At 38.8% G+C, this 12,527-nt stretch overlaps 2 protein-coding genes across 5 annotated transcripts; both read left to right on the forward strand.

Annotated features, from left to right (window-relative positions):
• The first annotated feature begins 650 nt into the window (after positions 1-650).
• LOC108434866 (UDP-glucuronosyltransferase 2A1-like) lies at positions 651-6,075 on the forward strand. Of its 4 annotated transcripts, none has more exons than XM_037531291.1 (3): positions 651-929; positions 2,271-2,372; positions 3,622-6,075. In XM_037531291.1, exon 3 carries the CDS (start codon positions 3,633-3,635, stop codon positions 5,211-5,213), a length of 1,581 nt encoding a protein of 526 aa, XP_037387188.1. In that variant the 5' UTR covers positions 651-929; positions 2,271-2,372; positions 3,622-3,632; the 3' UTR covers positions 5,214-6,075. The 4 variants fall into 4 exon arrangements, with proteins under 4 accessions (XP_037387188.1, XP_037387192.1, XP_037387201.1 ...); XM_037531304.1 differs by lacking the exon at positions 651-929 and adding an exon at positions 958-1,064; XM_037531295.1 differs by lacking the exon at positions 2,271-2,372.
• A 601-nt stretch (positions 6,076-6,676) lies between these two features.
• Positions 6,677-10,377, forward strand: si:dkey-165a24.9 (probable G-protein coupled receptor 132). Its single transcript, XM_017710294.2, has 4 exons — positions 6,677-6,834; positions 6,981-7,125; positions 7,281-7,863; positions 8,119-10,377. The coding sequence occupies exons 2-4, from the start codon at positions 7,116-7,118 to the stop codon at positions 8,519-8,521; spliced, it is 996 nt and encodes a 331-aa protein (XP_017565783.1). The 5' UTR covers positions 6,677-6,834; positions 6,981-7,115; the 3' UTR covers positions 8,522-10,377.
• The last annotated feature ends 2,150 nt before the right edge of the window (positions 10,378-12,527 follow it).

Below are 12,527 nucleotides of genomic sequence, written 5' to 3' on the forward strand. Positions count from 1 at the left end.
AACATCAGTGTCTGACCTCAGAGATGTCCTTTTAGAAGTATGTTCATTTTGTTATTGTTATATCTGCAAAGGGCGGGCCAACATCATATTACACCCTATGGATTAAGAATGGGATGTTACTCAAGTTCATATATGTGTGAAGGCAGATGAGTGAATACTTTTGGAAATATAGTGTATGAGGGTTGAAATGGGCCTTTTATAGCTGATACCCTCTCCATTAAAATCTGCTTGGACATTTTGCACTGTTAAAAATACATTTGCACTGTTGAAAACTAAAATAAAATATGAGTGTTTATTTGATCTGCATTGATGAAAAACATTGCTTTTTTACTGTACTTTAATAAAGCCAGTTGCTTTTTGTTTTTGTATTTTCTAGGTTGAGTTGACACAATGTTTTACAGTGCATTCTCTTATCATTCCATTTCATGATGCATAGTCTCAGAGGAGCAAAAAAAGTGAAAGAAAAATATGCTAATGCTGTTCTTCTGAAACAGTGAAAAAATTCTACAAGAAAGAAAACTGGCAGACACTCTGAGTGATGTTTGTTTTCAAAATATATCTGACGGTCAAATGACCTTTAGCAAATGTCAGTTTTGATTGGCGCAAGAGACACACAGTTTTTTGGAATGCACAGAGGCACATGAGCAGAGTAAATGATATCATGGTTGCTGAGCTAAGCTCCACTGCCACTAGAAAACAGGTTTCTTTGTCTTTGGTTGGCTCTGTCTTCTTTGTGCTCCAATTTCGACCAGTGAATAACTGAGTCTAATTCCATCATTTGGTTCAGTTCAAGAACACCAAAGGGTTCCGCAGCTGCTGCATTCCTTTTTTTCACAGCACTGCTTGTTCAATCATGACCAAGTAGACCAGGCCAATTTGATCTCACATTACAACCTACCGACTGGTGACACGGGAACAGAGCACCTCCGGTGAGTACATAATCTGAGCTTCAATATTCCGTAAACCTTGTGCATACAAATGAGAGCTCAAGCATATATTTGAAAAATTCAAAGCTGCTTTAACTCTATTTGCTCCAAAAAAAAGGAAGTGGTGCCACTAGACAGGTATAGTATAACCTCTTATTCTAGCAGTGTACAAATGTATTATGGTGACTGTGATCAGACACAGATCAAAATTTGGCAAGTCTATTCAAAAATTTTTTTAAATCTTGGCATTTCATTGCATGATGCAAAAAAGTATAATAAAAACACGCTAATGCTGTTCTGATGAAATTATGAACTTATGATACACTGCAGGTGTATCATAAAGACAGCACACGTCTGTATTTACTGCCGTTGGGGGTGGGGGGGCATTGCTTGTGGTCATTAACATCATGTATATCTTGTTTTATACAGCAAAACCTAAGAATCAAAGTCCTGTGAATAAAGTAGTAATGATTTAGATGCAATATCAGAAAAACAGAAAAATGAATGCAATTAAATTGCAATTGAAGCAAATTTTAAATCATCAGAGGGTCTCTCATTTCTTTCCATGAAACAGCTCTCAATCATCAAAACCACAATAAATGTGATCATTAAAAGTGTACAATCACTATTTTTCATTAGGGCATGCTGCTTTGTAATCTTTGTTTTGAAATAATTTGCATTTATCTGAGCCAAACCAATCTGTGTAGTATAAAATCTGAGCTCTGCAGAACAAAGACATTCAAATCTGAAAAACTGAATCAATCAAAAGGGCTTGCATTATAGAAAATTGAATTTTCCTTTCTTTTTTTTTTTTAACATAAGAGTTAGATGTACTGTTTCAAACTATACTGTTCATCCCGTAAGAGATAGGTCAATATACAAAAATCAAGCTGCAAAAACAACCTATTTTGAATTAATAGATTTTGTGATGCCACAAAAACATATTTTCCAGCCTGGCCTGTGTTTTAAATGAGGTAGAATACAGAACAGCCAATCAGAACAGAGCTCATCTATAAATATCAGTTTTAAAGGCACGGTAAAAAAAAAAAACTTTAATTCTACATGGGAATATAGAGAATTTAGAAATGTAAATGTAAGAATGTATTTTGACTCTACACTAACATAAGTTTATATCATGCAGAAAAAATAACATAAGACAAATATTTGGGCTCCTTACCTCGGAATCAAAAATCATATCAAACCTGACAATGTGTACTGTTACATACCTAGTTTTGAGGTGCCTTTTAGTATAAATTGAGATACTGAAGCAGACAACTCTAACATGGAGATTTAGTGTTGAGCCCAGAAAACTCCTGCAATTGCTTTTTTTTTTTTTTTACATAGGTTCCTCGGAGGATTATTATCTCTGGACTGAGTTAAGTGTCATTCTATGAAGGTCATAGCCCTCTTCTGTTGGCAGCTGTGTTAATCTAAGTGATCAAAGAGGTACTGGATGTGTTCTGTTTTTCAGAACTGTACAAGACAGACTAATTCAACAAAAGTGTCTACAAGGATCACCGCTCTAGTGTTACACATACATGTCACTATAATGACACCCTCTGGGTCTATGTTTTCTTCTGAGGACCATATATTGGCTATACATTTTCTTTCATTTGACATGGAGTGAGACTGAATCTGTTAATGGCAAGACAGATTTTTTAGAAGGCTAAAGGTTGAGAAAAAGAAAAAAAAAAAGTTTGATACTGTTTTTGTTGATCATGATTTCAGTTCCGTCACTGAGAACAGGGTGTACTTTCCTAAGAGTACACTATCAGAAAAAGGTACTATGCGGGACATTTTTTTCATTCATCATGGCACAAACAGTGTAATTGTAACCTCAACGGTACAACAGTGGTATTAAGGTCCCACTGTGTACATAAATACGTTTTCCCTGTGGAAAAGTACATATTTGTACCTTCCCATAACCTAAAGTTTAAAAACAGAACAATACAGAGTCTGGAGACGGGGTGTGTGGAGACAATACAACTTAGAAAATATAATTTCAATGGATTATGGTACAATTATGTTCCCTGACTAAAGGTACTGAGATGTATCCCTGAGAGTACCACCCCAGTGATAAGAGGGGTACTGCCTCAGTGAGAGTTTCATACCTTTTTTCTGAGAATATTCTATACCAGCATTGCACTACCCAGTCAGTATAAACAAGGGCTGTGCCCCTCAAGGAAAGCTTACGTTTAAAACCTAAAGTAACATATTAACACATAGCCATATTAATTTAAAATGCAAGTACAAACATTGGCATGTTCCACGGACCTGTACAGTTCCAGTCCTGCTGAGTCACCCAGGGCTTGCCTCCCATTATGCAACCTCTGTATGAAAACTCTTTTTTAAATGTACATTTCAGGCAGATGGATCTGGGCCAATGTAGCTGTACACAATGTTTTGAGCAGTGGAATTGCTTTATATTCAATGAGTAGTTGATTATGTTCCAATGCTAGCACTGCTGCCAACATTCTTTTATTTCCCAAATACATACAAAATATGAGATGGGATTACATTCCTAATAAGGCACATCCTGGTTTAAATGAGGAAACAGATCATAGCCAACAGCCAACTGGATGCAGCTATAGAGTAGGAGTATCCAATGAAGTATCTGCTGAGTGTTTATATCTTTGAGTTCAGCCTTAGCTTAAATGGTGTAACATTTGCTTTTTGTTCTCTGTGCTTTTCTCAGCCTTCCAGAAGATGGGAGTGAATACAAATCAGCTACTCTCTTCCTGCTGCTTACTCTTTCTGGCTGGGTTTTCCAGTGGTGGCAAGATCTTGGTGTTTCCAGAGGATGGTAGCCATTGGCTGAATATGCAGTTCATAATGAAGGAGCTGCATGTCCGTGGCCACAATTTGACAGTAGTGCGATCGTCCAGGAGTCTATACATCCAGGCCAGTTCTCCTCTCTACACTGTAATTACAGTTAACATCACTGAAACAGCTGTGGATGCAGAATTTTTCACGATCTTATTGCAGCGGTCAGTAGCACTACGTAAGATGTCACCAATCGTGCGCTTCTTTGAGCAGCAGAGAGATGTGGCAACTATGCTACAAATATTCCACAATGGCATTCTTAGCCTGATTTCCACCATGCTTGATGACTCAACACTAATGAAAGAACTGCAAGATAGTAAGTTTGACCTAATGCTAACTGACCCTGCTTTCCCTGCTGGGGTTCTTCTGGGCAACTATCTCCATTTACCCATGGTGTATAATGTGCGCTGGCTCAATACAGGAGATGCGCATATGGCCATTGCCCCATCACCACCATCCCATGTCCCCATGTACAACTCAATGTTCAGTGACAAAATGGACTTTCTGCAGAGGACCGAGAATTTCCTTCGTTATGTGGTCAGCTGCCTACAGGAACAATTCGTTATCATCCCCATTTATGACAAACTGCTAAAAAAACACTTTCCATCAGACTCAGATCTCCTCACCATGCAGCGGTCAGCAGATATTTGGCTGATGCGTGTTGATTTCATCCTTGAGTTCCCACGCCCTGGCATGCCTAACGTTGTCTACATGGGTGGCTTCCAGTGTCGCCCATCCCAACCCATTTCTGCAGAGCTGGAGGATTTTATGCAGAGTTCTGGGGAGCATGGAGTGGTGGTCGTGTCTCAGGGACTCACAGTCACTGCCCTTCCCAAAGAAATCACAGAAGCCATTGCCTCTGCTTTTGCAAAGTTACCTCAGAAGGTCATATGGCGGTACATGGGGGAGCGACCTTTATCTCTGGGTAACAACACAATGTTACTTGATTGGCTTCCTCAAAATGACCTACTGGGTCACCCAAAGACTCGTGTTTTTGTGTCCCATGGTGGCACCAATGGAATCTACGAAGCTATCTACCATGGAGTGCCTGTGTTGCTTCTGCCACTTCTCTTTGACCAGTTTGACAATGCAGTTAGATTGGAGGTTCGAGGAGCAGCTCGTGTGGTAGATGTTGGCACAATAACTTCAAAAGAGTTCCTTGAAGCCCTGCAGGACGTCATTAGGAATCCATCTTACCGAAACACCATGCAGAAGCTGTCGAAACTTCATCGAGACTGGCCTCTTTCTCCTCTAGACAGTGCCATCTTCTGGATCGAGTATGTCTTAAGACACAAAGGAGCTCGACACTTGAGCTCAGAGGCAAATAATTTACCATGGTACTCCTACCAATGTCTAGATGTGATAGTGTTTCTTATAGCCATTATATCCACAGCACTCTGGGCTTCAATAATTCTCTGCAGGCTGCTTTGTTGTAGGTCAAACAAGAAGCAGAAGAAAGACTGAACTGAACTCCAGATACTTTTTGCATATTAAACAGAGCAGTTCAGATTTCCTTCATGGAATAGTTTGATATATCATAACCTATGGAGAAATTACATGTGGCCTGTATCCTGGACATCGATCAAATCTTAGATTTAATAGCAGGGCCAATGCTAAAGTTAGACATTCATTTAAGTCTATGTTTAGATTTAGTCTGACTCTGGGAACTGGCTTATAGAGGGTGACAGCAGAAATCATGTACATTTATGGTGGTAGGGTCAAGTTTCAGGTACCAAATCAGGTTGCAAAATGTATCTTGTAGCTTGAGGAAAAAGATAGATCAGAAACACTCCATGGTAGGTGTAATATATAAAATTGCCACATCTTGTAGCTTTGGGTATGTTCAGAATGAATTACGTTTTGGAATTATTCATATTTCTTTTTTCTGTGCAATCTTTGACATTTTCTCTAAATGGAATAACTAAATACAAATGCCACTCCATAACTGTGCTTTATTCTCTGTTAAAATTATTAATTATTTTTGTGCCTTAAATGGTATGAAGGATATTCTGGGTGTACATCAGATACTATTTTTTGTGTGTTTTAAAGGTTTTATATCAATCATATTTTATATCAATCATTTATATATTCTCTTCAGAATTTCTTGTGAATGTGTTTAACTATGATTTATTTCTGTTTGTCTCTCCAATTGCTTAAAAGAAATAAAAATAAAACAATATTTTCTATCTGCCTCAACAAAAGTATATATCAGAATCTTGGCTGAGAGCACCATTACTTTTTACAGGATGCACTGACTCAACAAAACTGTCACACAATTGAGGCCAAAATGACTGTATAGGACAATTAAACTCTTCCTGTCATTAAATCACTGTCTTGGCGATTGCTTTGCATGTTTCAGTCCTTGCTGGGTTTCTGGTTCTTATCAGAAGTCATCACTACCTTCCTTTTCTCATTCAGCTGCCACATCTTCTCATCTGAGTAGGCTGTGGTTATCTGCAGTCAAGTATCAGCAGCATTCTCTCTGTACTCATCACACATGCACACACAAGCAAAAGTACAAGGCACACACCCCATCAATTGTAAATCAAGGATATAATCAAGTGAGAGTCCAAGAAAACCTTTCTATACCCTTCGATTTGACTGACAGGTGCAGAAACAAAATTATTTTTTCAATATTCACTCAACTGTATGACACCCACTATGACCATCACAATCAGAAACGTAAACTGTTTAACCATAACACCTATTCTTCATAAACTTTGCTTTCACGTAACATAAGCACGCCAGTCTAAACCTGGTGTAGCTGAGGAGGTGGGGGGCACTGGGTGTTACAGGGGAAATTAAAACAGTTTGAGGGTGTTTTGCCCTGGTCACAGCAGCCCTTCCGTCAGCAAGAACAGTTTGGCCTGACTCGTATCAGTCCCAATCAGGCAGGAGGGTGTTTTTGTTCTGCAGGAGAAAGGCCTCAGGATGTGGCCGCTCAAAGGCAGTAGCAGCGGCTTCCTGCATCGGGAAATGATCAAGAACTCAGCCCCTCGGTCAGACAGGGACGTACTGTACACTCTCACTCACTCATTCACAAGGGTCCTGGCACACCAAGTATGCTGTCATAGACCAATGCAAGGTGAGGAGAAATCTTTCCATTTCAGTTTGATATGGATAATCATCTGTGTTATTGAAATATTCTGAGTACATAAATGAGGGGTAGTTACTAGTATCAAGGGACATTTTTTTGGAAGGTAAATTATACAAGTGTGGTGTTTCCCACAGGACTGTTTGGTTGAATGCAAGTGTCAAGACAGCAGCAAGAGGCCTGTAACTGTGGTTGAGTCTGAAACACTGTGTGAAAAATAGCTAGAGGTTCAGAGCTTCAAATGTCTTTCACATGTCAAAGGCATAGAAATCATGTTTCTGAGTAAGTACTCTTTTTCTGTAGTTTGTATTGCTTCAGTGCATAATAATATGGTTCTTTTTATGTTTTATGACAAACTGCTATGACAATGCAATGAAGCAACACTTTGATGTTGAAGTTCATGTAAGGTCACAGGTTTCTCCTGATTCTCTCTACAGACCTGACAAATGGGAGCTGCCATCTTCCCCTGGAGACAGACTGTATTGGTCTCACCTACATCTACAGCCTGGCTTTCTCTCTGGGCCTCCCAGCCAATCTTTTGTCCCTTTGGGGACTGTACCAACTGGGCCGCTCGGGTGGTGGTGGCTGCCAGCTGGTTTACATACTCAATCTGCTGCTGTCAGATCTTCTCCAGCTACTGACCTTACCTCTGTGGATTCTCTATCTACAGGGGGCACACCGCTGGCCCTATGGCTCCATCACCTGCCAGTTGGTGGGCTACGTCTTCTATGTGAACATCTATGCAAGTGTCATCTTCCTGTGCCTTATTGCCCTGGACCGATGTCTTGCCATCGTGCACCCACTAAGCAGCCGTGGTGTGAGGAAAGTACGCCTGGCTGCATTCTCTGGTGTGGTGGTCTGGACTCTCATATTTCTCTTCTGCCTAATCGGCCTTTATCCATCCGTTTTTGAGCCCCAGAGAGGCCTGTGTCTGGAGCAGTATCCCGTCAGCCAGAGATATGCTTACTTTAAGATAGCCACATTGGTCCTGGGTTTTCTGATGCCATGCTCTATACTGGGGTAAGTGGGTGACATGAATGCAATTTGTTTGGTGCCAAGGCATTCAGAAAAATGTCAAAACAATGTTGCAACTATTAGGAATCCAATAATGCATTCCATTCAAACGTCACATACAATGTTATGAAAATGCCATCACCAAGATAAAAAATCAGATACAAGCATGTCTGTCTTTTAAAAAGAATGTAGCCCAACAATGTGTTTTTCACTCATCTGATTCCCTCGTCAATTAACAAAGTCTCTTTGTACTCCTCACAGCTACACGTCTGCCAAAATCGGAGTAACACTCCACAATTCCCCTTCTGTCTCCAACCACGAGTGCCACAGAATCGTGGGTACCCTCACGGTGATCACCATCAATTTCATTGTGGTCTTTGGCCCCTACCACATGGTGGGCGGTTACAGATTCATAGCGCTGCTGCTAACTGAGGACCAATGTGCATTGGAGCGCTCTGTTTACCTATGCTACAGGATCTGCTATGGGCTAACCAGTCTAAACACCCTGCTAAATCCCCTCTTCTATATCTTCCTCTGTCATGATGTCCGCCTTGAGCTCTGGAGGTCTCTGCCCTGCCTGAACAGGCACTCTCGTACCCGCCCTGGGTTAAGGATCATGACCTTTGACCCAAAAGATCAGCTGAATCGCAGAGCAAATGTGTAGTCACCACGCACAGATGATAATCTGTGATCGAGTCCTTCTGGAATGTGCTATGGAAACCTGCAGGTTTTTATGAGATGACGCTTAAATGGCTTATCAGGTATCTCTGACGAATTACCTGTCACAGATCGCATCAGTCTGTTCACCAGGGCTGCTGGTATGACATACAGGTAAGCTACATGGGGTATGTCGTTCAGGTTAATTTCTACGTGATGACAATATCGTCAGCCAAGCATTACAACTACAAAACATTGGAGACAGCAAGTACTATAACTGATCAAAAAAGCTTCTCCCATATTTCACATTTTAGCATGGCTGAATGTTTTGTACTCAAAGTTCTCTTGAAAACAAGGAACACAATCTGGCAGCAGATGTTCCTATTTTTTTCAGAATATCCAGAGCACTCAGAAAATGTACTCATGGAAAAAAAAGTATTTTTAAATGGGGTTGATTTTCAACTAGGCTACTTTTACTAGTGAAATCTAGTGAAACGTTCTTGTTTTTGCTTTTTATTTATTACTCTTTGACAAACTGAGTGCGGTTACAGTGGCATGTCAATTAAAGCAGTCATCACGATGTCTGGTCAGGTCCAGTTGTGCTATTTGAACTCATCCATTTGTGAAAATTTACAGTTGTGTGCAGACGTTTGGAAGCCCTAGGTCAAATGGCATGTTTTGCTGATTTTCTAAGTGAAAAGAAGTTCATACATCCTCTACAGAGAACACATTTCTACACATTGTAATGTACAATTACTGTTTATTTGATGAGCACAACATACTGGAAAAAATATAACAAAGTGTGGCCTGTGCAAATGTTATGGTACATTTTATATTTTATGTTTTTTTTCCAATATGTAAAAGCAAATAAATACAAACTGTATACTAAAACTTACAGAAAGTGTTTATTCTCTGTAGAGGGTGTGTTAAATTATTTTCACATAGGCAGTCAACAGTAGTCTGACTGGGGGTTTTCAAAATTTTGCATATGACTGTATGACACTGATCTGCTTGTCAGTTCTATCATTACAGAAACCAGACACAGCTGCTTTTCCTCCTGCCCAAGTAATCACAAGATGTTATTTGAAGGAAGTTTTTCACTTCAGCAAATTTCCTCTATAGCAACAATTCTTCTACTTAAATGAAGTTTGTTTTGAACTTTTTCCACCACTGGTTCCCGGTAATGACCTGTAACTGTTATTCTTTTTAGAATGAGTTTGAGGATGTTTAAGCACACTTGTGTCAAGTCCGAGCTCAGTCCAAGCTTTCTGCCTTAATTTACGGCACCTACAATTTAACTGCAGTTCTAGGGTCAATCAGCAAAACTAAAAATCTGTATTCTAATACTGTACACTTCATTCAACAGGTGATGGGCTTGTCACTTGTTACACTCTGATGATTATGTTAGAGAAGGAAACAGATAAATCTGTGCAGGCAAATGTGCCCCCAGCACTGGAGCTAAAACACACTGATCTAATACACATACAAGAGTGACATCTACAGGATAAGTTACTTACAGAGACTTTCCATAGAACAATGACATACAGTATTTGCATTACTATTTAGGAGTGGTTTACTACAAGGTAAAGGGAATATGATTTAATTTCAATTAATGGCATGCTTTGAAGAACAAATCAAGAGAGCTAACTTTCAGGTTTGTGAAATTCATTATCGCTTTCTAATTCTCTTGTGCTCTGCTAGATAATGCTGCAGTACTTACTCTAAAGAGCTGAGCCAGAGCAGAGAAAGAATGTGTTTATTAACAAGAGTGTGTTGGTTTGAGATTACCAGTCAAACCATTTCAAGATCTGAGAGGATGTAAGAGAGGCTGAACATTTATTTGTAATAAAAAAATGTGTGTAATTGATTTCATTTATTTGGAATGAAGTAATACCATTTCCCCTTCAGCTGAGACATCTGCTATGTGTAAAGATCCTTTATAGCTGGCATCTCCTATCAAACTTCTCATGGTAACACACATTTGCTTATTTATACAGTCAAATGCAAAAGTTAATCGTGGTAGCGGTAACAAGTCAGTAATGAAATGGGAAAATAATGTTTTTAAACAAATTTGAATTATGTGTAAATAAATTGTTAATATGCCAGTTGCTACAAAAATATGAGACATACTAAACAATCTATAACTTTAGTCTCCTTTTTATGTTTTTTACATTTCATTTTAAATTACATAGCATGCAGCTCTTACAGCATACTATAAGATAAGATAAGATAATCCTTTATTAGTCCCACAGCGGGGAAATTCACAGTTGCTTAACCAACATATTACTCCAATTCTTTTAAATCCCTATAGCATTTTATAAATTTGGGGTTATAGCTGTTTCAGTTACTGACTTATAATACTAGAAAATGAGCAAAATTATCATTTCAGTATCTTCTTATTGCTGATCTGTGAAGCAAAGTGCTACCATGTGTTCTCTGTAGAGGATGTGTAAACTTATTTTCACTCAGAAAATCAGCAAAAGTCATTTGACCAGGGACGCACTATTTAATGATCTTTAACGTTTTATCTAATCAACTTCATTGTTTTTATTAATATACTGCCATGATGAAATTGACCTGCAACACACTCCACAAAAGTTGGACCAGGGGCATTTTAAGACGAGAAACATGGTTAAATGTTCAGGTAATAAAGTCATGCTTGAGTATTTTCAAAATTCACAAAAGTCTTTATAAGCAAGGATGTGTCAGGGCTCACTACCACATCAGCGAGCATTTGGAAGAATTTACAGTGCATAATAATAATAATATTAAGATTTGGAGAACCTGAACAAGGCCAAAAAACACAATTGAATGCCTGTGACCTTTGATTCCTCAGATAGCACAGAATTAAAATTATTTCTGTGATGGATTTCACAACATAGGCTCAGGAATACTTTGAGAAACTGTTCTCAATAAACACTGTTCATATCGATGCATCCACAAATGCAGTTTAAACTGTACTAAGCACAGTGAAAGTCATATCAATAATGTCCAGAAACAGCACCACATTCCCTGTGCTTGAGCTCATCTGAAATAGACTGATGCACAGTGGAAACGTGTTGTGATCTAACAAGTCAACATTTCTGTTTTTTATGCGAATAATGGAAGTCATGTTCTCCAGTGAAGGACCAAATGCCAGAGTCTCTCATGGTATGGGGGTGTATTAATCATTAGCTTGCACATCTGTGAAAGCAGCATTAGCCCTGAAAATGATGTACATATTTTGGAGGAACATATGCTGCCTTCTATATGATGATCATTCTCAGGAATGTCCATGATTATTTCAGCATGGCAACAGCAGGAAACGTTCTACATGTGTTAGAATAGCATGGCTGTGTAATCAGAGAGTGTTGGTAGTAGACCTGCCTACCCACCTCTTATTGAAAAGGTGTGATGTATTACAACGTGCAAAATATGACAATGAAGTCCCCGCTGAAGAATTGACAAAAAAATCGCCCTCCAAAATGAATTAGTCAGTCTCAATTACCTTATTGTTGTTATACTATTAAGAAAAAGGTAATGTAACGCAGTGGTACACATGTTTCTGTGCCAACTTTTTTGGAACATGTTGCAGACATTGTATTTGGAATAAGTATATTTATGAAAAAATAAATAAATAAAGTTCATCAAATACTGTGTTTTTGTACTGTTTCCAATTTAATATAGGTCAAATTAAATTTTCAATTTTTTCTACTTTCTGTTTACAGGGTCCCCTTTAGAATCAAACAAGCTGTTTTTGTTGCTGTGCCTGTAAGACTGATATATGCTGTTGATCTCTGTTCTCATTGGCTGGCTGCCCTGTATTATACCTCATTCAAAAAGCAGCCTCAACTCAAACACTCCCCCTAAACTTTTCCAAGCTGAATAGACAAATATATATACTTAGAAATGCACTGTTTCTGTGACATCATATCGAATTTAAAACAACTTTTTGCAGCTTTGTTTTCATAAGTTAACTTTAGAGTGAATGGGACTTTTTGAAACAGCGCTTGCATACTGCTTCAACTTCTTTT

This window comes from Pygocentrus nattereri, chromosome 2, assembly GCF_015220715.1.
Source record: "Pygocentrus nattereri isolate fPygNat1 chromosome 2, fPygNat1.pri, whole genome shotgun sequence".
Classification (NCBI taxonomy): domain Eukaryota; kingdom Metazoa; phylum Chordata; class Actinopteri; order Characiformes; family Serrasalmidae; genus Pygocentrus; species Pygocentrus nattereri.